This window comes from Phacochoerus africanus, chromosome 8, assembly GCF_016906955.1.
Source record: "Phacochoerus africanus isolate WHEZ1 chromosome 8, ROS_Pafr_v1, whole genome shotgun sequence".
NCBI lineage: Eukaryota > Metazoa > Chordata > Mammalia > Artiodactyla > Suidae > Phacochoerus > Phacochoerus africanus.
In genome coordinates this window covers 4,207,792-4,227,874 of record NC_062551.1, presented here as the reverse complement: position 1 = coordinate 4,227,874, position 20,083 = coordinate 4,207,792, and the positions used below count along the sequence as shown (strand labels likewise).

General features: G+C 58.7%; 1 protein-coding gene across 1 annotated transcript in view; it reads left to right on the top strand.

Moving 5' to 3' along the window:
* The window catches only part of ATP2C2 (ATPase secretory pathway Ca2+ transporting 2), a 76,372-nt gene extending 56,993 nt beyond the window's left edge, over positions 1 to 19,379 (top strand). Inside the window, exons 11-27 of the mRNA XM_047791944.1 lie at positions 359 to 425; positions 5,914 to 6,038; positions 6,171 to 6,268; positions 6,881 to 6,982; positions 8,405 to 8,494; positions 10,102 to 10,203; positions 10,329 to 10,488; positions 11,823 to 11,993; positions 12,738 to 12,835; positions 12,932 to 12,982; positions 14,413 to 14,579; positions 15,171 to 15,239; positions 15,353 to 15,469; positions 16,603 to 16,750; positions 17,372 to 17,470; positions 17,586 to 17,727; positions 19,019 to 19,379. Of these exons, the coding sequence (XP_047647900.1) occupies positions 359 to 425; positions 5,914 to 6,038; positions 6,171 to 6,268; positions 6,881 to 6,982; positions 8,405 to 8,494; positions 10,102 to 10,203; positions 10,329 to 10,488; positions 11,823 to 11,993; positions 12,738 to 12,835; positions 12,932 to 12,982; positions 14,413 to 14,579; positions 15,171 to 15,239; positions 15,353 to 15,469; positions 16,603 to 16,750; positions 17,372 to 17,470; positions 17,586 to 17,727; positions 19,019 to 19,137 (1,925 nt within the window). The 3' untranslated portion in view covers positions 19,138 to 19,379. The remainder of the gene's footprint in view (positions 1 to 358; positions 426 to 5,913; positions 6,039 to 6,170; positions 6,269 to 6,880; positions 6,983 to 8,404; positions 8,495 to 10,101; positions 10,204 to 10,328; positions 10,489 to 11,822; positions 11,994 to 12,737; positions 12,836 to 12,931; positions 12,983 to 14,412; positions 14,580 to 15,170; positions 15,240 to 15,352; positions 15,470 to 16,602; positions 16,751 to 17,371; positions 17,471 to 17,585; positions 17,728 to 19,018) is intronic.
* Positions 19,380 to 20,083: the final 704 nt, after the last annotated feature.

The window sequence follows — 20,083 nt, the reverse complement described above, 5'->3', positions numbered from 1 at the left end:
GGACACGCAGCCCGGGCGGGACTTCGGGAGTAAGACAGAGATGTCTGAAGTCAGCCTCACTGACATGGGTTGGCTGTCTCCCTCTTCCACCTGAACTGGCTTCATCCTGTCCTGGAAAAGGAGACCCATATTCTCTCTCGGGGGCAGGGGCGTGCCTTTCTTTCAAAGGGGAGCAATGGCACAGCCTTGAGGTGGTTTCTCCTTGTCCTGTGTCTTTATTCCTGTACACTCTTTAAGGGAAGGAGCTCGGGACGCCGTAGGACGTTGCGTGTGTGCTCGCGTGCATGTGTGTGCGGGTGCTGTGTGTGTGTGTGTACACACATGTATGTACATGCATGTATTTTTGTCTCCTCCCCAGGCCTGATCATGTTCACGGGCTGGTTGCAGGGGAAGCAGCTCCTCAGCATGTTCACCATCGGGGTCAGGTAAGGGTGCTGGGGACAGAGGGGGACAGTGGGGGGCACATGCAACCCTTCCCCGAGCCATGGTCTCCCCCGCAGCACATTGTCGGGTGGGTGGGTAGCCCCGGAATGTCCACAAAATGAGTGAAAGCGGGTGATTCCTGTCCCTGTCACTCTGGCCTCTGGGTTTGCATGTCCCTGGGCGAGCATGGACTCGAGAACCCGTCTGCCCAGCCTTCAGTTCTGCCTTTGCCACCTGGTAGCCCTGCGACGTTGTGTCTTCGGGGGACGTCAGCTCCTCCTAGGGGCACGGGGAGCACGCCCTGGATGGGCATGCCACCACCCCGAGCACACAGTAGGCGTGTTTTCTCAGTACCCGTTTCGACCTGGGTCCTTGTTTTCTGAAGGCGGCTGCAGGAGAGGAGGGGACATGACGCTGGGGCCACACGGCTCATTGCAGGGCTGGGAATCGGGGCCTTGACTTTAAGCCCAGGGCCCTTGCCCTTCCCCTACACGGCGAAGCCATAAGCCTGCTCCCACCTGGGTCCTGGGGACAAACGGAGAGGAGCACGAGGAGGGAGGCTCCAGGCACAAGTGGGAAATGGCCACGGCTTTTCCATGGCTGCTCGGGGACGCAGGGGGCTGAGGACTGTCACTCCCGGGGCGTGTCCCAGCAGAAGGGCGGCTGGTGACCCCTCTGGGATGTGGAGGAGCCATGTCAGGCCCCCTGTGGTTTCTGGAGGGTGATCTGGCCCCGTGCTGTGCTCGTCTGCAAGAGAGTTCAGGTGGTATGTGGGAAAGTCGTTTAACATCGGTGAGCAGAAATGACAGGCTTAGTCCACCCAGCATACCCCCTGGGTCGGTGCACATGGATGCCCAGCGCTTGATGCAACATCAGCAGGATACAGTGACTGTGACCCAGCCCCAGACAGGCGTGGACTACAGCCCGGGCGCTGTAGAAACGTGATGCCGAGTGAAGGGAAGCGGACACAACTGGCCACGTGCTCCAGCACTGGGCTTCTATGAAATGGCCCCAGCAGGCACATCCACAGTGACAGAAAGTTATTTGTGGCTGCCAGGGGCTGGGGTCACGGAATAAGGAGGGACCGTGTCCACGGATCGGTGATGGGGTTTCTTTCGGGGGGATAAGAAGGGTCTAAAAGTAATTGTGGAGGTGGGTGCACACCTGCGAATACACTAAAAACCACTGAACTGTACGCTTTAAAAGAGTGAGTTTTGCAGTGTGTGAGTTATATCTCAGTTAAGAAAACATAAAGCGGATAATTGGGATGGCTGTTATTACAAGGATCCTTGGAGCCTGCTGAATTTATATACAGAAAGTAAACTGTTGGCAGACACCCGTGTGCTAATTGTCATTCCAGTAAATGACAGTGACATACCTCACAGCCGGGAGGGGCCTCCAGCCTCTGTCGGGACATGGGGGACGCCAGGGGCTGCTTCCCCAGCGCCAGCCAGTGCAGGCAAGAGAACCTCGATTGAGGGGTTGAGGGTGCGTGGCTCTGGCAGCGTGTCACGTTCATCTGTGTATAAATGAATGGACATCATTACCTGCCAATGAGCAGAAGAAATTCATTGCAGGTCTCTTAAAATTCCAGAGAGCTCCTTTTTCGATCCAATGGCACCGTGTGCATTAATTGAGAGGCAGGCTGGCAAAGTCAACCCATGGGCAGGTGTGTGTCCAGGTAGAAAAGTTTTCAATGACTGTTTTTTGGGATGAATGGAAGCTGGAAACTCTGTCTGGTTTCAGACACATTTCTGTTCCTTAACACGCGACCTCGCTCGCCAGGGCGCAGCTCCACGGGCAGGCCCGTCTGCATTTCACAGACGGAGAAGCTGAGGGTCAGGCCAACATGTGCCCGTGGGTACAGGGTCAGGAACTAAAGGAGGCCGACCTCAAGGCCCATGCATTCCGATGCCAAGCCGGGTTCTGGGCAGTGCCCCCGGCCGCCCGCATGGCAGGGCAGCCCCTCTCCTCCTGCTCCCTTGCCTTCTGTGGCCACGGCACCGGGTTGGCTTATTTGCCCCACGTGTATTTGTTGAGCAACTGTTGACCCTTGACTTGAGTCATCTGGAGCTGATGGAGCCAGACCTCGGGGTCTGCAGGCTGCAGGAAAAGGGAGTAATCTAAGTCAGTGTCAGCAGAATAACCACGACTTCTGAGCAATGCTACAGAGGAAGTGAAGGCTGAGAGAGATTGAAAGGGAGGTGGGGACGGCCTGCCCGCCCTGAACAGGTGGCCGGGGAAGGTCTCTCTGAGGACTTGGAGAGATGCCCAGCCAGCTGGGGGAGGGTAAGAGGGGCGCTAAGGCAGGGGACCGGCTGGGGCCAAGGCGGGAGGAGGGATGAGCCGGGCGTGGGGGGGGGGGAGATTGGTTGCTCGTCACCATGGCAGCTCGCGGGCCCCTTTTTCTCCAGATTCCAATAGATCATCCGACTCCTTCTCAACACATCATGCCAGGTTATCTGTGCTGTTTTTCTGAGGCAGAGCTGAAAAATACTGGCCATTCTTGGGAAGGCGATGGGGGCAGGGGGAACCCCAGCTTCTTAGGAGGGCAGGGCCTCCCGGAAGAGCAAGACACTGTAGAGCGGGCCCTTGGCCTTGAGCCGAACCGACCTCGCCACCTAAGGGCCCCAGAAGAGCTTGCTGCACACGGGTGGCTGGTGCTGTGACTCAGTGGGTCCAGCTGGGGCCCAAGACTCTGCATTTCTAACTTGCTCCCCACCGGATGCTCGTATTGCTGGCTCAGGAAGCCACCCTGAAACTACCCCAGTCGGAACTCCAGTAAGAGGTGGGACCAGAGAAGAGGGCTGAGCCCCTGCAAAGAGGGTGTGGGCGAGCAGGCCTTCAGCCACAGGCGTGATCGCAAAGGGTGAAGCCCTGAGAGACGCCCCGAAAAAGCGGAGCCCCCAGAAGCCAGGATGCTTAGGAACCCCCCCGCCCCCCGCCCCCTCTCAGGGCGGATGTAAACCACATCCCACCTTGTAAACCACAGAAAGTTCCACGAGCCAAAAGCCTGTTGATTATGAGCAGGTAAATAAGAGCAAAGTCTCCTGTATCCAGCCCACCCCACCTCCCCAAGGTCATTTCTGGTTTCTTAACAGCTTCTTTTTTTAAATTTAAAAAAAAAAAACAAAACAAAAAACAAACAAAAAAAGTTATTGGAGTATAGTTGCCTGACGGTGTGTTAATTTCAGGCTTCTTTTTTTTAATTAAAAAAAAAAAAACCAAAACCGTTATTGGAGTATAGTTGCCTGACGGTGGTGTGTTAATTTCAGGTGTTCAACAGAGGGATTCAGCTCCACACACCCACACACCCATGCCTTTTTCCCATCTCGGTTGTTACACGGTACTGCGTAGATTTCCCCGTGCTGTGCAATAGGTCCTTGTCACCCATCTGTGTCACGTGCAGTAGCGTGCCTAGGTCAGTCCCAAACGCCACCCGCATCTCCCCGCATCGCTTCCCCTCAGGCAACCGTTAAGTTTGGTTTCAAAACTGATGAAGTTTCTCTCCTCGCATTCATCCCTCCGCGTCCGTGGTGAACTGGCCACCAAGAGAAAACTGGCTCTGTTTGTTTCCCTTGTGACTTTGAAAGGATGAGGGGTTTTTTTCCCCATTTTTAGCAGCATGAGAACCACTCAAAAGCTCTACATCCTAAGGGTAGAAATGGCAGGAGAGCCGGCAAGGGAGAATCCCCAGAGTAAGTAACACAAGAGGCATCCTTTCCAAGCCTTTCTCCTCCTTCCCTCCGCTTTGAGTGACAGTCACGATGCCCCAAGGTCCGCCTGCTTTTCCTGCTCTATTCTAATCTTTATTAGCTTGCCAGCTAGTTTTTCATTGTTATGAAAGCAGCCAGGCCCATGCAATGCCCTTCCCATGCCACGCAGGTTAGGAAAGGGCCCGTGATAACCCTCAGCAAATGTTTGCTTAGCTGGTCTTTTCAGCCTGTGCCATAAAACTGAGGAAGCCTTCTTCCTGTCGCCATAGAAACTGGGCACAGGCCCTTGATCAGATTCAGTAATCTTGGTTTATATAACTTATCCCTGAATGCTCCATTGTCTGCGGGTGAAAGGCCACCATTCATGTACCAGAGTCCTTTGGTTCTAAGATGTGCCTTCTTTTTCCCATTTTAACTTCCTTGAAGCAGGATTGCTTCTTACGAGCAATGTGATAAGAAAGCCCCGTGTTGTTGATGAATTGGCAGCATTTTTTCCTTTCTCGGTGGCGTACAAGGTAATGGCGCTTTTCACCAACAGTAGCACCAGAGAGCTGATGACATGCTGTAGCCACGTGTGGCTTTGGCTGAATGGTCACATCCTCAGCCAGGCTTTCTGATGATGGACCAGCTTGCAGTGAGCCCCCAGTATGTGCTAGGCCAGTGTGGGTCTGGGCTCTTGTACTTGCTGTAGATTCACTCATTCTGGTTCTTCTGTGGAGCAACTATTTAGTGGGTACCTGTGGGACTCTGCCGTACAGAGGGGGAACCATGGTGGGTGTGGCTTGGTGATGCTTACCGCGCAGCTCTGCGCCGTCTGCCCCCCAAACTCCAGCCTCCCCCCTCAGCCTGAGGCCACTGGGAAGACACAAATCATTGCCCACGCAGGGGCTCAGTGGGTTAAAAGCCTGACATAGTGGCTGAGGATGCAGCTTTGATCCCTGGCCTCACTCAGTGGGTTAAGGATCTGGCACTGCCACAAGCTGTGGCATAGTTCGCCGATGCTGCTCAGGTCCAGCATTGCTGTGGCTGTGGCGTCGCTCTGATTCCGCCCCTGGCCAGGGAACGTCCCTGTGTGGCACATGTGGCAGCAAAAAGGCAAAAAAGCGTGGGGTGGGGGTGGGGCTCATGTGCTCAATCCCAGGGCAGGAGGGAAGCTCATGAAGGGAGAAGCTCATTGGTTCAGCGTAAGTCACAGCTCCTCTAATCCAATCAAATGCGGCTCTGGGGGGCAGGGTCACGTGGTGCCGCAAGGGGCCAGGGGAATCCTCAGGAAGTGAGCGGACACCAAAACAACCCACTACACTCGGCAAAGGCTGAGCCGTGTCACTTCGCCTCCTGCAACTGTCATTTCCTTACCTGGGTTTCTCATAGGAAGTGTCTAAGCCATGGGACCAACTCAAAGGAAAACTCAAGGGGCACAAGGAGGACCTTCTGAACCAAAAAAATTCCACTTCCCACTTCTTGCCTGATTCTGGAAATTTTGTTCATAGGGCCCAAGACTTTTCTAATAGAGGACAACAATTTAAATGCAAAAGCGCTGAAACAGGCAAAGCAACAGACAGACTAATGCATACTCAAGTGTGGATGTCTGAGTGGAGAGCAGGGCGTTGAGGCGGGAAGCTCAGAGCAGTGGATGCTGGAGGAGGAGGCAGGTGTATCATGGCACTGGGAACGGAGACTAGACGAGGGAAGTTGGGGAGATCACAGACAGCCTTTATGGGTAAATACGTTGCCAGGGCATGTTAAAAGGGACCCATCTGGCCTTTCAATCCAGCCTGGCTGTGGCTGCCATCCCCGAGGGTCTGCCCATCGTTGTCACCGTCACGCTGGTCCTGGGCGTGCTGCGGATGGCCAGGAAGCGGGTCATTGTGAAGAAGCTGCCCATCGTGGAGACTTTAGGTGAGGGACCCCAGCTGGCTGAATTCTTGCAAACTGGATGTTGTGGTGACAACTCAACCGGGGAACGTGTAAGCCTCGGAGTTGGTGGGGACATCCTCTCTTTCCCATAAACACTGTCTTCTCATGCGCCAGGTTGCTGCAATGTCATCTGTTCTGATAAGACGGGGACTCTGACAGCCAATGAAATGACTGTCACCCAACTTGTCACGTCTGATGGGCTCCATGCCGAGGTGAGTCGTGTGCACTGACAAGGTTCAAGGCGAAGTCCTGCCCTGCCAGACCCTTCCCTTCCCAGAGAAAGGACACAGAGCCTTCCAGAACATAGCAAGGAAGAAACACACATGGGTCATGGGGCAGCCTCTTTGCTATTTGTAAGTCCCAGCAAGGAGCATGAGTGATGGAAGGCAGCCACCGTCTGACTGGCATGACGCCACACCCTCGTGTTGGCACGTCGTCCATGGCTCCTTTCAAACCACAACCGCAGCGTCGTGGAGACATCGTGTGGGCTGCAAAGGCTAAAACACTGGCCGCCTGGCTCTGTCAGAAAGAGCCTGCCCCCCACCTTCTAGAACATAAGCCCCTTTTGTACCCCATTCCTTGGCTTCCATGGTCATAAATTTTGCTGGCTGCGGGATAGCCTGTTGCAGTTATAACTGAAGCGCACACAACGCTTGGTTGATGAGGCTCTGATGAAAACGTAATCCTGCAGGGGGCACACTGCTTGAAGCCCTGCTCGTGGTGGGGCCATGTCCTCGGGTGGTTCCCCCGCGAAGAGACACGGGGCAGCGGGGGAGCGTCTGTTTGACGCCTGGCAGCACTCCTTTCTGTGGTCTGCCCTGCAGGTCAGCGGTGTTGGCTACAACGGCGAAGGGACCGTCTGTCTCTTACCCTCAAAGGAAGTCATTAAGGAGTTTTCTAACGTCTCAGTGGGGAAATTAGTGGAGGTAAGTGGCCAAAGCACCACCGTGGAAATAAATGTGCATGTAACACCCAGCAGCTGGAGGAGTGCCCTGCGGCCTAATGGTTCAGGAGCCGGCAGTGTCACTGCTGTGGCTCAGGTTCGATCCCTGGCCTGGGAACGCCACGGGTGTGGCGATGAATAGAATAGAATCGAATCGGATAAAAATATCAAAGAGAATAAAATAAAATCAAATAGAACAGAGCAGACAAGGATTCTCTCTGGAAAGAGACAGCAGTTGGACCAAGTGGTTCTTGGTGACGAGCAAGCCACACCCCAGGGGTCAGACTGTCACAGTGGCCCAGATACAGATGGACACGTGGGTGAGAGAAGCACTCAGGACCACCCGCCCCCCGCTCACCACTTGCTGGACAGAGAGGGTGCTCTGTGAAGGCTGGGAAATAAGCACGTGGTGAGGGCTGCCTGGGGTTGTCGGTGCCTGTAACAGGAGCCGTCCCCGTCCTCCCAGGAGCCCACGTCCCCTCCCCACGCAGCCATCTTCCTTGTTCAGTGAGCAGCCCCTCCACGCGGGCCCCACCTCCACAGTGAGGCTTAATTATCACAGCAACCCTGCGAGGCCTGGCCCAGGATCTCAGCTGTGTGGATTAAGAAACAGGGGCTCAGAGGAGTTCCCGTTGTGGCTCAGCAGTAATGAACTCAATCAGTATCCAGAAAGACGCGGGTTCGACCCCTGGCCTTGCTCAGTGGGTTAAGGATCTGGTGTTGCCACGAGCTGTGGTAGGTCACAGACGTGGCTCTGATCTGGTATTGCTGTGGCTGTGGTGCAGACCAGCGGCTACAGCTCCGATTTAACCCCTAGCCTGGAAACTTCCATATGCTGCAGGTGCAGCCCTAAAAAAAAAAAGAAAGAAAGAAAGAAACTGGCTCAGAGACATTAAGGGGAGTGCCCAGGATCACCCAGCCAGTGGGGAGGGAGCGGGGAGGCACCCCATGCTCTGTTTCTGCTCCTTTCCTCATTTATTTTAATTTGGGCTGTAAGTCACACACCACAGAAGTCACCCTTGAAAATGCAGAGTTCAGGGGGTTTTACAATGTTCACAAAGCTGCACAGGCGTCACTGCTACCAAACCCCAGGATGCTTTTGTCACCTGACCAGAAACCCTGTCCCCATGTGCGGGCACTGGCCATGGCCCCAGGCCCTCAGGCTGCCCTCCTTGCCACCGCGGTCCTCACGCGGCTGCTGCCAGCCGGCCTGCAGCACTCCACGTTTGCTGGGCTGCTGTGGAGGAGCAGGGACTCCGATGAATCCTGAAGAGTAAGCCCGCCGCTACCGCTACCCCAAGCCCCGGCTCCCAAGATGGGTCAAGCCTTCAAGTCCGGACCTTTTCGTGTGCCCGAGGCGCGGCTCCGAGTATTCACGGATGACATTCGGAACCCCCCCTTTCAGGCAGGCTGTGTCGCCAACAATGCCATCATCAGGAAGAACACCGTGATGGGGCAGCCCACCGAGGGCGCCTTGATCGCCTTGGCAATGAAGGTAGGCCGTCTGCCAGGTCTGCGCCGGGGGCCCCTCCCTCGGGGCCCGCTTAGCGGCAGAACTCAAGGTCCAGTCTGAGCGAGGCAGCGAAGGGACCTTTAGTATCGGTGGGAGAAGACGGCCCGGGACACCCTCGGGCTGGCCCCGACCGGTGGGGGAGCTGGGCTCCGAGTCGCTGTGTCGCTGGAAGCTTCTGCAGGTTTCTAAGCCCTGCCCAGCCAATCCCTAAGAACCTGGGGGCAGAGACAAGAGGCGCTAGACCAGCCGCCGCCCCACTCGGGAGGCTCTCCTTCCTTTTCGTTTGACCGGCTCCAGGGCTGTGACTTTGAGAAGCGCTCCCCGCTGAGGGCCCAGGACCAGAACCAGGACCAGGCGGGAGCGGCCGCTCACGAGGCTGAAGGGCCTGGCGATGGGTGGCAGGGTGCCTGCTCCGCTGGTGCCTGGGGACAAAGAGCAAGAATGGTCTGGGGTTCCTGTCGTGGCTCAGTGGTTAAGGAATCCGACTAGGAACCGCGAGGTTGAGGGTTCGATCCCTGGTCTCGCTCCGTGGGCTAAGGATCCGGGGTTGCCGTGAGCTGTGGTGTAGGTCACAGATGCAGCTCGGATCCTGTGTTGCTGTGGCTGTGGTGTAGGCTGGCGGCTGCAGATCCGCTTAGACCCCTAGCCTGGGAACCTCCAGATGCCATGGCTGCAGCCCTAGAAAAATACAAAGACAAAAAAAAAAAAAAGCAAGAAAGGTCTGATAGATCCCCCAAGCCTGACCTGCCAGCCCCTCTCCACCTCCTTCTCTGTGAGCCTCGGTCCAGCCTCCCTGCTGCTATTCGGGGCAGTCTCTTCAACTTCATTTCTGCCCCCACGATGGCTCTGCTCACCCGGGTGGCCTGGCTGGCGTCACGCATCACCCTGTCCTGCGTCCATCTGTCCATCCCCCTGTCCCTCCCCCAGCAGGAGACCCAGGCCCCTTGTGTCACCCTGGGCAGGCAGGGTGCGGGGAGGGGAGTCAGCTTCCAACAAGACCTTGTGAAGGCAAATGCAGGGCTTCTAGAAACTGTTAGGCACATCCCTTTCCTTCTATTCAAGGAGGAGATGCTCTCCAGGGCGTCAGTCACACTGGACGCAACTCCCCGCCCCCTTCAGAACAGCCCAGGGGGCAGCCCCGCTCAGCACTGCCCCTGCCTATAGCCAGAAGGGACAGCTGGCCTCGCGGTCCCAGCTGGAGCGAAACCCTGGTGTCCAGTCCCCCGGAAAGCCATCAAAGAACAAATGAGTGTCAGCCCTGGCAAGGACCCCAGGCGGTGACACCCCTTCTGCCAGGGGCTCCTTTTAAGGGAGCTGCTGCCTCTTTTAAGTCTGAAACACTCCTCCCGGCAGACCCCCCGCAGGTGCCAGCTAGAAGCTGCACCAGAGGCCGTCTGGTTCCACCCCTGGGACAAGAGAAAAGAGATTTTTTTTTTTCCCAGGTGGGATGTTTGAAAGCAAATGGCCTTTCGCTTGGATTTCTCATCTGCCCGAGGTGGTTTGAATTATGAATAATTTAAACGGACTGAGCTTTTCATGGACGTGGGTATAGGGCGACTCCCTGACAATGTCCCCTTTTATGATCCTAGATGGACTTAAGTGAAATTAAAGATTCATACGTGAGGAAAAAAGAGATTCCATTCAGCTCGGAGCAGAAGTGGATGGCGGTTCAGTGCAGCCCCAGAAATGAGGTGAGCCTGCCTCTCCGACCCGCTCCGTCCTGTCCTCGCTCCCCTGTAGAGCAAACCGCAGGTGAAGCAGCCACTGACAGCAGGGATGTCTGTCTGTCTGTCTGTCTGCCTTGGCCCTCCCCCAGGAGCAGCAGGAAGACGTGCACTTCATGAAGGGGGCCTTCGAGGAAGTCATCCGCTACTGCACCACGTATAACACGGGCGGCATCCCTCTGCCGCTGACGCCCCAGCAGAGAGCCTTGTGGCAGCAGGAGGAGAAGAGGATGGGGTCGCTTGGCCTGCGGGGTCAGTGCCTGGGGTCCCAGCCCCGGGCTCTAGATTGGCGCCTAACACTGCCTTTCAGGCGAGTGAACGCGGGCTCCGTTGTCAGCAAAGGCGATGATCAGAACGGCGTCGGGGGCCGGGGGGGGGGGCGCTGGTGGGGCAGAGCCAGTGCGGACGCTCTTGGGCAGATGAAATAGAGTCCCCCCAGTACCAGCCACCGGATGACACCCCTTAATGCAGATGCAGTTCGGGGGCGGGGGGCGCGGGAGGGAGGGAGGTCGCAAGTTCTCTACGACATGAGAACAGGCCACCCCAGAAACTCTGAGTTTTCCTGGTGGGTTGTCTTGCGCACAGCTCGCTGTCAGGAAAACCCGAAGCTCTTGTAAGTTTCCAGTTTTTTGCACCAGGGCCAGTACCTGCCCTGAGGGGTCGGACGTGAAACCCCGCATGTCCTGTAGTGTCGTATGTCAGCTTGTCCGTTTTCAGGGACAGTGTCTGCCAACACTCTAGGACACGTGTGTTCCCTCGGGGAAAGGGGAGAAGCACTGATCTCTGCCACACTGGTTTCGACTGCCTTAGTTTTCTGCTTCAGGGAACAGTAGTTATAAATGGCGAGCAGCTTGCTGACAAGTGTGTGAGGTGAGGACATGGCAGTTGCTGGGACAGAGCTTAGCTGAGCAGGGTGGGAGGGCTGCTTTGAGGAAGGGAAGAATGGCCCCGCATCACTGCACACGCCCCCCCGCATCACTGGTTCGTGCCCCCTGCATCACTCGTACACACCCCCTGCATCGCCGACAGACACTTTATGACTGAGGCTGGGTCGCAGCTGGAACTCCCTGGCCATAGCCCCCCTCCAGCATCTGAAAGATGACAAAGTAAGGTCAATTCTCGCAGTACCCGCCCCCTCAAAGCACTTGTCCCAAGAATCAGGCTGCTTCTGTGCCACTGAAATGGTCCTTTCAACCTGCTCCTTTTTCCTGACCGTGGTAGCTGCCACCCTGAGTCTGGGTGGTGATGGAGGGAGGGCAGAGCAATGAGAGATAGGAAGCATCAGAAATGGCCCGCACACAGGTCTTTCTGTGGCTGTTCCCGCTGGGGTGTAGCTGGGGCCGTACCACCGGGGGACAGTCTCCTGCTGGGCAACTTGTCGCCAGCCCGGCTGTCCACAGTGGGTGAGCCATCAAGAGCCGCTGCCCTGCACGGGCCTGATGAGCCCCTGGCAAGACCTTCCCTTCCCTTGGTCCAGGCACTTGGTGCCCAAGCCCCTCGCCGAGAGAAGGTGCTCTGGGACACGGGGCGGGGCCGATGGGGGCGAACACGGCCTGACCCATGTGTGGGGCTTGCTCTGCCCGCAGTGCTGGCCCTGGCTTCCGGGCCCGAGCTGGGGAGGCTGACCTTCCTGGGTCTCGTGGGAATCATCGACCCCCCGAGGGCTGGTGTGAAAGAGGCGGTCCATGTGCTCTCCAAGTCGGGCATGTCCGTGAAAATGATAACGGGAGACGCTCTGGAGACGGCCTTGGCCATAGGTAACCGGCGCGGGGGGCGGGGGGTGATGGTCCCCCCCCACGGGTCAGTCCTCCGTGTTCCCGCTCAGGAGAGCTCACACCACCCCCTTCCGAGTTCTTAGATGGCTTGGAGGTTCAAGGACCAGCATCCCACCTTCCAAGCGGTGGGGCGGGGGGGGGAGGGGATGTCTCTGAAATGTTGGCAGGTTCCCCTAGGAGGAAACGGCCTCATGTGACCCTGGATTCCCTCCATGCCGGGCCTTTCCGTCCTCGCGCTCACCACGTCTTCACTGGCAGCATCATGGCCGGGGCACATGTCCCTTCTGGCTTCTGCCACGCGCATGTGCCCTTGGCAGAGCCCTGGGCCACCCTGATCCTCCTCCTGCTCTATGAGGTTTTTCATGCTTTGGTTCGCTTCACCCTCTGCCGTGAGGCAGCCTGCCAGCGCAGGAAGATGGTAGACTCTGGAATCAGACAGAAAGCACCATGTCAGGTGCAGTGTCAGCCCTCTCCGAGTCCGGCCTCGGGAACGTCGCTTCCCTCTCAGTCTCCTCATCTTTAAAGTGGGGATAATAAGGCCTTTGTTGCTGGTTCGTTCAGTGGGTGGAATGAAGGTCCCAGACCCCAGCAGGTGCCCTGTAACTGGAGCCACTGTGGTCTTATCGGTCCTCCCTGTGGCCAAGGCAGGGCCTGGTGGCAGGTAGGTGGAGTGAGGGGTGAAGGCAGGGACCACAGTCTCGAAGGGACTGTTCCCCCCCCATGCAGGACGGACCATCGGCCTGTGCAGCGAGACGCCGAGTGCCATGTCTGGGGAGGAGGTGGAGAGCATGGAGCAGGGCGAGCTGGCTGAGCGCGTCGGGCAGGTGGGCGCTCCGTGCGGCTCGCTGGGCGAGGGGCGGAGAGGGGTGTTCTGCCGCCTCATTCACTGATGCTCAGCCCTTTCCTGTCTCTGCATCCAGGTATCGATCTTCTTCAGAACCAGCCCCAAGCACAAACTCAAAATCATCAAGGTCAGTTGGGGGTGCCACCCTTGTCCCTCAGGGCACTGCCTACTGGAGTGGTGGCGGCTCTACTGGAGTGGTGGTGGCTCTGCTCGTGGGGTGACCCAGAGCCCAAGCAGTGGCCTCCTCCTCTCTGCCCAGGGCAGCTGCACCAGCCTCTGGGGAGGGGAGACCTGGGGGCCCTGGGCCATGTCCACCAAAAGCAGGGAGCAGGAATTGGGTGGTGCAGAGGGAGAGAGGCAGAGCCTAGCCTTTGAGTCAAGTGCTCCTTGGCGTCTTCCTTTACTTAACTCCAGGCCTTAGTTTCCCCATCTGTGAAATGGGCTAATGTGAGCGACCCCCCCCCTCCCAGCTAATTCACAATGAATGTGACGGTGGCAGATGAAACAAAGCCAGGCCCATGAAGCCCTTGGTGGGTGCCTGGCCCCCGGCAGGTTTCCAGTAAAGAGCCAATGAGACCTTCTGATGGTGCATCAGAAACGAAAGAGTGGCATGGGAGACTCTTGCAAACGTGGTTCTCCTGCACACAGACACTTGGAAGTTGCTCTTTAAATCTTGTGCTTTCTCCTTGGTGTTACTTTGTGGGGGGCGGGGGTAGTTGTACAGAGTAAATCTCTATGCCAGTCATTCCTCAAAGAAAACATTCACACTTACTGGGCACCGCACAGATTCAGGGGAGAGGTTGATTATTTGTTCATGGTTGTCAACTGAAGAAAAAGTACAACGTGAAAGTTGTGATTTAAGTTTTATTTGGAGTCAAATGAAGCCTACAGCCAGGGGACGCTGTCTGGGCTGGCCCTGGGGAATTGTGCTAAAGAGGTGGTGGTGGGGGGCGTCGGTCTATCTGTGACTTCGGTGGGGGAGGGCACAGGCCGTCAAGCACACATTTTGGCAGGTTGCTGCTGGTTGCCAGGAACAGGTGTTTCTATGAATGATTTTACTGCTTTTCTAGATATGAGTAGATGCAAGAAATTGGGCTCATAAAAATCAGAAAATAGCTAATGATCCGAAAGCCTGTTCTGCCAGTTTTCCCAGAGCCCCGAGTGCCCCGCTCCTGAGCCCTGCTTGCCGCGCACTGCATCCTTGTAGGACCAGGTGGCGGAGTTCCTAGTTGCCATGGTGATGGATGACACATCCAGGCCTTCCCTCTGCGCGAGGCACTGTCACCTCCATGGTCCAGTTTAGGGCTCACAGCAGCCTTCAGGAGGAGGGACTGCTGCTCCCACTTTGTAGATGGAGAAGCTGAGGTTGAGGGTTCGAAGCCTGCCCGGCTCCCACAGGGCAGGGGGAGCTGGGATCCAGCCTCGGGCCAGCTGACCCCAGTGCCCTCAGGGAATGGTCTGTGGGCCACGAGGTGGGAGAGGCAGGGCGGCAGGAGGGAAGGGTCTGGAAGGAAGACCCGTGGGTGGCAGGCGCTCACCCGCCTCCTCTTCGCAAAGGCTTTGCAGGAGTCAGGCGCGATCGTGGCCATGACAGGGGACGGGGTGAACGACGCGGTGGCCCTGAAGTCAGCGGACATCGGGATCGCCATGGGGCAGATGGGCACCGACGTGAGCAAGGAGGCCGCCAACATGATCCTGGTGGACGACGACTTCTCAGCCATCATGTAAGTGGCTCTCCAGCTGTTGGCTTTTTGCGTTTTGGCTGCACCTGCAGCAGAGGGAAGTTCCTGGGCCAGGGGTTGAACCTGTGCCACAGCAGGGACAAGGCTGGATCCTTAACCACTAGGCCACCAGGGAGCTCCTTTAGGTATGACTTATTGGCAAAAAAAGGCCTGGGGTGGCAGCCCTGTGGGCTCTGCTCTGTGGATATTCAGGGTGCCCCCCAGGCCCATCTGCCACAGAAAGCAGGGTCAGGGGGCCTCTTCTCCTTGGAGAATCACCAGTGGGCGGTGGGCACTTCCGGAGCCCTGGGTGAGGGCTGGGTCCCTGGGCTCGGATGAGAGAATGACCTACCGTTTTGGGTCAGAGCGTGATCACGGCTTGGGGACCAGTCCCCAGTGGCTGATGGCACCTGTTCGGCCATCACCATCCCTTACTCGTGGGGTCCCCAAGAATGCCGGCAAGGAGAACCAGGGAGGGAGCCCAAGGAGGATGTGGTGGGTGACACCATCACTTCCTTGAGGGGTCGGTCCACAGTGCTGGCCGAAGCTTCCCGCCAGCCCTCTTGAGCAGCAAAGGTTCCTCCTGTGCTGCAGGAACGCGGTGGAGGAAGGCAAGGGGATTTTTCACAACATCAAGAACTTTGTCCGGTTTCAGCTGAGCACGTGAGTCCAGGCTGGCCTCCCCCCACCCCCGCCCCCCTGCCCCCCGGGGCACCAGGTGCTGCGTGCGCGTCGGGGCGCAGCGGGCGACGGTGCCGTGTGTGTGCGCCCTGCAGGAGCATCTCGGCCTTGAGCCTCATCACGCTGTCCACCGTGTGCGACCTGCCCAGCCCCCTCAACGCCATGCAGATTCTATGGATCAACATCATCATGGACGGGCCGCCCGCGCAGAGGTGAGGCCGCGGGAGGCGGCAGGGCCAGGGGCGGGGCCCCCCCAGCGCAGGGGGACACGCCTGGGGGGGCAGGGAGCGCACAGGAGGAGGGCACTGTCGGCCCCTCTGCCTGGAAGTTTCCCCGGGGCTCCCTGCCTGGCCCTCGCCCTCTCGTCATTTGGGTCCCTCCCCGTGCCCTCATCCTGCTTTATCCTCCCCTAGAGGGGAGCACATGCCCTTATTGATCTGATCAGAGTCCGCCTCCCCCGCCAGCTGTCCGCTGCACAGAGCAAGGTTTCTGTGTGGCTCGCTGCGGGAGCCCCAGCTCCTCCAGGGTGGCTTGGCACCCAGTAGGTGCTCAGGAAACGACTGGCTGGCTGCATAAGAAGAGTGTGAGGCTAAGGGAACACTGCAGGAAGAAGGATGAACGGTGGAGGCAGGGAGGGCCGCAGGAGCCAGCAGGGCGTTTCACTGCGTCTGAGCAGGGGGTGGGTGGCGTTCCCGGTGCAGCCGGATGGTTGCTGTTCTTAACCTGATCGTCGCCACTGCTAGCTTTGTTCCCCCCACGCCCAGTGGGTGCGGTCCCTCTTGTGCTCCCTCTCCCTGGGCACGGGGCTGCCAGGGAAGCTGGACCTCACCACCCTGCTCGCACCTCCGTGGTCCACCCTGTCCACTGCCGGCCTAGCCCAGATCCCGTGGTTTCCAAGTTGGCTTAAGGCAGGTCTCCTCCGGTCGATGGGGGGGGGGGGCTCTGCAGTGGGCACGGCCTGGATCCCGTTTCCCCCCAGCCAGCTGGGATGAGGCCCACCCAAGCTGGGGCGGCAGGGGTCCCTGAGGTGGTGGAAAGTGCCTGAGTACCAGCAACGACTGGCACGGTTCAGGACCACATGTCAACCACAGAGTGTGGTTTTCGGACTCCGCGCTCCGGGACCGGGCGGTGGGAGGTGGAGATGCAGGTGCCCGCGGGGTCCAGGCAGTTAGGGAGCCGGCAGAGGACATGAGGCAGGAGGGGCCGGGTGCCCTGGAGGCAGTACCATCGCCCGTCCAGGCCGTCGCCGTGGCCTGACGTGTCGCTTCTCCGGGCGTCCCCGCGTTCACGGCCCGCAGATCTTTCCGGTTGTTTGTTTCAAAGTGTCCCGCTTTGTCCCGCGCAGCTTGGGGGTGGAGCCGGTGGATGGGGACGCCCTGCGGCAGCCGCCCCGCAACCTCAAGGACACCATCCTCAGCAGAGCCCTCATCCTGAAAATCCTCCTGTCGGCCGCCGCCATCATCAGCGGCACCCTCTTCATCTTCTGGAAAGAGGTGAGGGGTCCTCGCGGCTGGTGGCCCCTGCCCCCAGGGCCAGGGTTCCCTGGGGGGAGACTAACACACTCCTGCAGGGACGGGGCAGCAGGGGGCTGACCTGGCTGATGTGGGACGAGGCCGAGGGAGGCGAGGGCTCACAGCAGAGAAAAGAATGCCCAGGGCCTCTCCTGCGTTCTTCCGTCGCCAGGAAACTATCTGAAATCTACTAAAAGCAAACCTCCTGCCTTATGCCCAGGAGGTGACCTTAGGAGGGGCCACCTTTCTGTGGCCCGCAGGTTTGGGCAGCCCCTGTGCTGACACAGCCGGAGACCCAGATGGAGAATTAGGCAGGTGGCCCGTCCAGGTGTTTAACCCCAGATGCTGGTGGTCGGGAGGCAGGGCGGGACACAGACCCCAACCCTATCTTCGTTTTTGTCCCACTTGCCCCGCTCCGCCCCCTCCCGAGGGGCTGGGCTCTCCTGCCTCCTCACCCGCCCAGAAGCGGTGGAGAGGCCGCACCTTTGTGCAGCCCACGTGCTCAGCCTGGTGGAGGCGGGATGGGGCTCAGGACTTGGTTCTAACCGGTGGTCCTGAGAGCGGGGTCCCCGCCCCTTCTCATCCCGGGCCCTCGTGTTCCAGATGCCCGCAGACAAGGCCAGCACCCCGCGCACCACGACCATGACCTTCACCTGTTTCGTGCTCTTCGACCTGTTCAACGCCTTGACCTGCCGCTCCCAGGTGAGGCCCCGCCCCCCGCCCCGGACCCGGACCGTGTCCTCAGAGCCTGAGTCTTCAGCGGCTCTGCGGCTCCACGCACGGCGTCCCCCCATGGCCGGGCCCTTCTCCTCCGCAGACCAAGCTCATCTGCGAGATCGGCTTCCTCGGGAACCGCACGTTCCTCTACTCCGTGCTCGGCTCCATCCTGGGGCAGCTGGCGGTGATTTACGTGCCGCCCCTGCAGAAGGTCTTCCAGACGGAGAACCTGGGGGCGCTCGGTGAGTGACAAGGGTGACCGGGGACCCTCACTCCTGGCGGTGGCAGACACTATGGAGTGCCCGCATGGGGCCATCCTCACCCTAAGGGACTCGGCTCTTGCCTGGGCGGAGAGAGACATGACAGGGGCGTGGAGAGGGCGGGAACCTCAGAAGCAGCAGCACCTGCGAGAGGTCTGGGCAGAGCAAAGGGGGCTCGACAGCCTGGCCACCCACTCCCCACCCCAGGGCAGCACCCGGATGGACCCTCGTCTGTGCTCTGCCTGTGATGCGCCATGAGCGCCCAGCCTAGGAGTCAGTTTGCACTGGTGGGGTTTTTAACAGGACTGAGACCTCGCTTTCCTGGAGGTAGGAGAGGGACCCACGGAGTGACAGGCTCTCTGAGCCCTGAGGACACGGGCCCTGTGCGGAACCCAGGGGCACTCCATTGGCACCCTTACCGGGCTTGCGGCAGATGCACCTGCTTCCACGGGAAGCTGCCCAGGGTGGCTCCTGCGCCTGAGACAGTGACGAGGGGCAGGGGTGGGAGGAGGTCACTGGAGGGAGGGTGGCGCCCTCCAGTGCTCCTCCTCTTCCCCAGGCTTTCCCGTGGCTGAGCCCACGGGGGAGCCGGAAGGCAAGGGGCTGGTGAGGCAGCCCCGAAGCAGAGCCCAGGGCAGGGGTGCGCCCTCGAGGCCACAGAAGTGATCTGTTGCCTCTGAGGTGGTGGAAACAGGGGCATGTAAACCTTTGGGCAAGACTGGAAACTATCCACTTTTTTGTCCCCCAAATCTGAAAAGCAGGGTCCCTGTGGGCACAGACAAAAGAAAAAAATTTTTTTCACAGATGTTACTATCCACCAAGAATTAAGTCTTACCAAACCCAAGGGGACTGGGACTGTGCCTGAGCACCGTGTGTGTCACAAATCACTGACGGGGGGAGCCAGGAGAGGGGTCCGGGGAGAAGTCAGGGACCAATGTGCTGGAACGAGCTGGGGACAGCAGGACTGGGAGGCTGGAGGGAGGGGCGGGGGCGTCTGCCTGCGCAGTGCCCGCACCCCAGCTCCGAGCCGCCTGGAAAGGGGTGGGGGGGTCCTTGCGGAGCGTGCCCTGCAGCACCATGGATCCAGAGTGGGGAGGTCCGGTCCTCGGCTCTGGGGTCTGGCCCCCTCACCTCGGTGGAACCACGCACAGGGGACAGGACTCCAGTGCCCACGGCCACCCTGGGCGCGGCTCCAGCTCTGAGCAGAGTGGGGCTGGGGGCCGGCGGGCACAACCCATGCCTCTGACCCTTCTCTCGTCTCACCTGTCGGCAGATCTGCTGCTTTTAACCGGCTTGGCCTCGTCCGTGTTCGCCGTGTCCGAGCTCCTCAAACTATGCGAAAGGCTCTGCTCCAGGGCCAAGAAAGCGCAGGCGCACCAGGAAGATGTATGATGGACCCCGACCGTGTAAAAACCCTAAATCTCTATTTTTATGTGCCGGAGGCCCTCTTCCCTCCCTGCCTCTTCCGAGGGGTGTTTCCTGTGTCAGGTCCCACACGGGCTCTTCTGGGACACCAGCGGGAAGCGGCGGCCCAGCCCCCCGTCTGTCCACCGTGCTCCCCACGGGGCCCTGGGACAGCGAGGAGCCGGCTCAGAACGCCTTGCTATTTATTAAATCCCGGTGATTTTTATTAACCACGTCTCTGTGCTGTAGCTCCGTGCCATGCTGCCCAGACAGGGTGGGAAGCCTGAGGGACCGGGGACGGGACCTGGGCTTCTGGTTGCTGTGCCTGATTGAGGCCCCATCTCCTCATCCATAAAAGGGGGGTTTTGGGTATTTTTGTGAAGTGCAGTGTCAGGGGCCTGATGATAATTTAATCAGCGCTTTCCTCCAAGTGGCCAAGTTGGAAACTCAGCCTCGTGGTCATGACCCCATTCATGGGGAAAAGCCGCATTCCGAGCAGGCCAAACAGAGGGCTCAGCTTGTGAGGACAAGCAGTCCCTGGCCTCCCCCCAGCACGGGGACTATTCCCCACCTGCCTGAGAAGCCCGTACCTGCCCAGCCCCAAGGCTGTTCGTCACACGCGACTGCCCTTCCAGATGAAAGACGGCGCAGCAGCCAGGGCTGCGGCCTCGGAAAATGACCACAGAGAACCGGGAGCTGAACCTCATCGTCCATGAAACAAAGCCACTGGGACCCCCCCCCCCCCAAATTATTAGCCAGGGTTTTCGGGAAAAGTCGAACTAACAAGACAGAGTTCCTATCACTGCTCAGCGGAAATGAATCCATGAGGACACAGGTTCAATCCCTGGCCTCGCTTAGTGGGTTAAAGATCTGGCGTGGCTGTGGCTGTGGTATGAGCCAGCGGCTATAGCTCCAATTTGACCCCTAGCCTGGG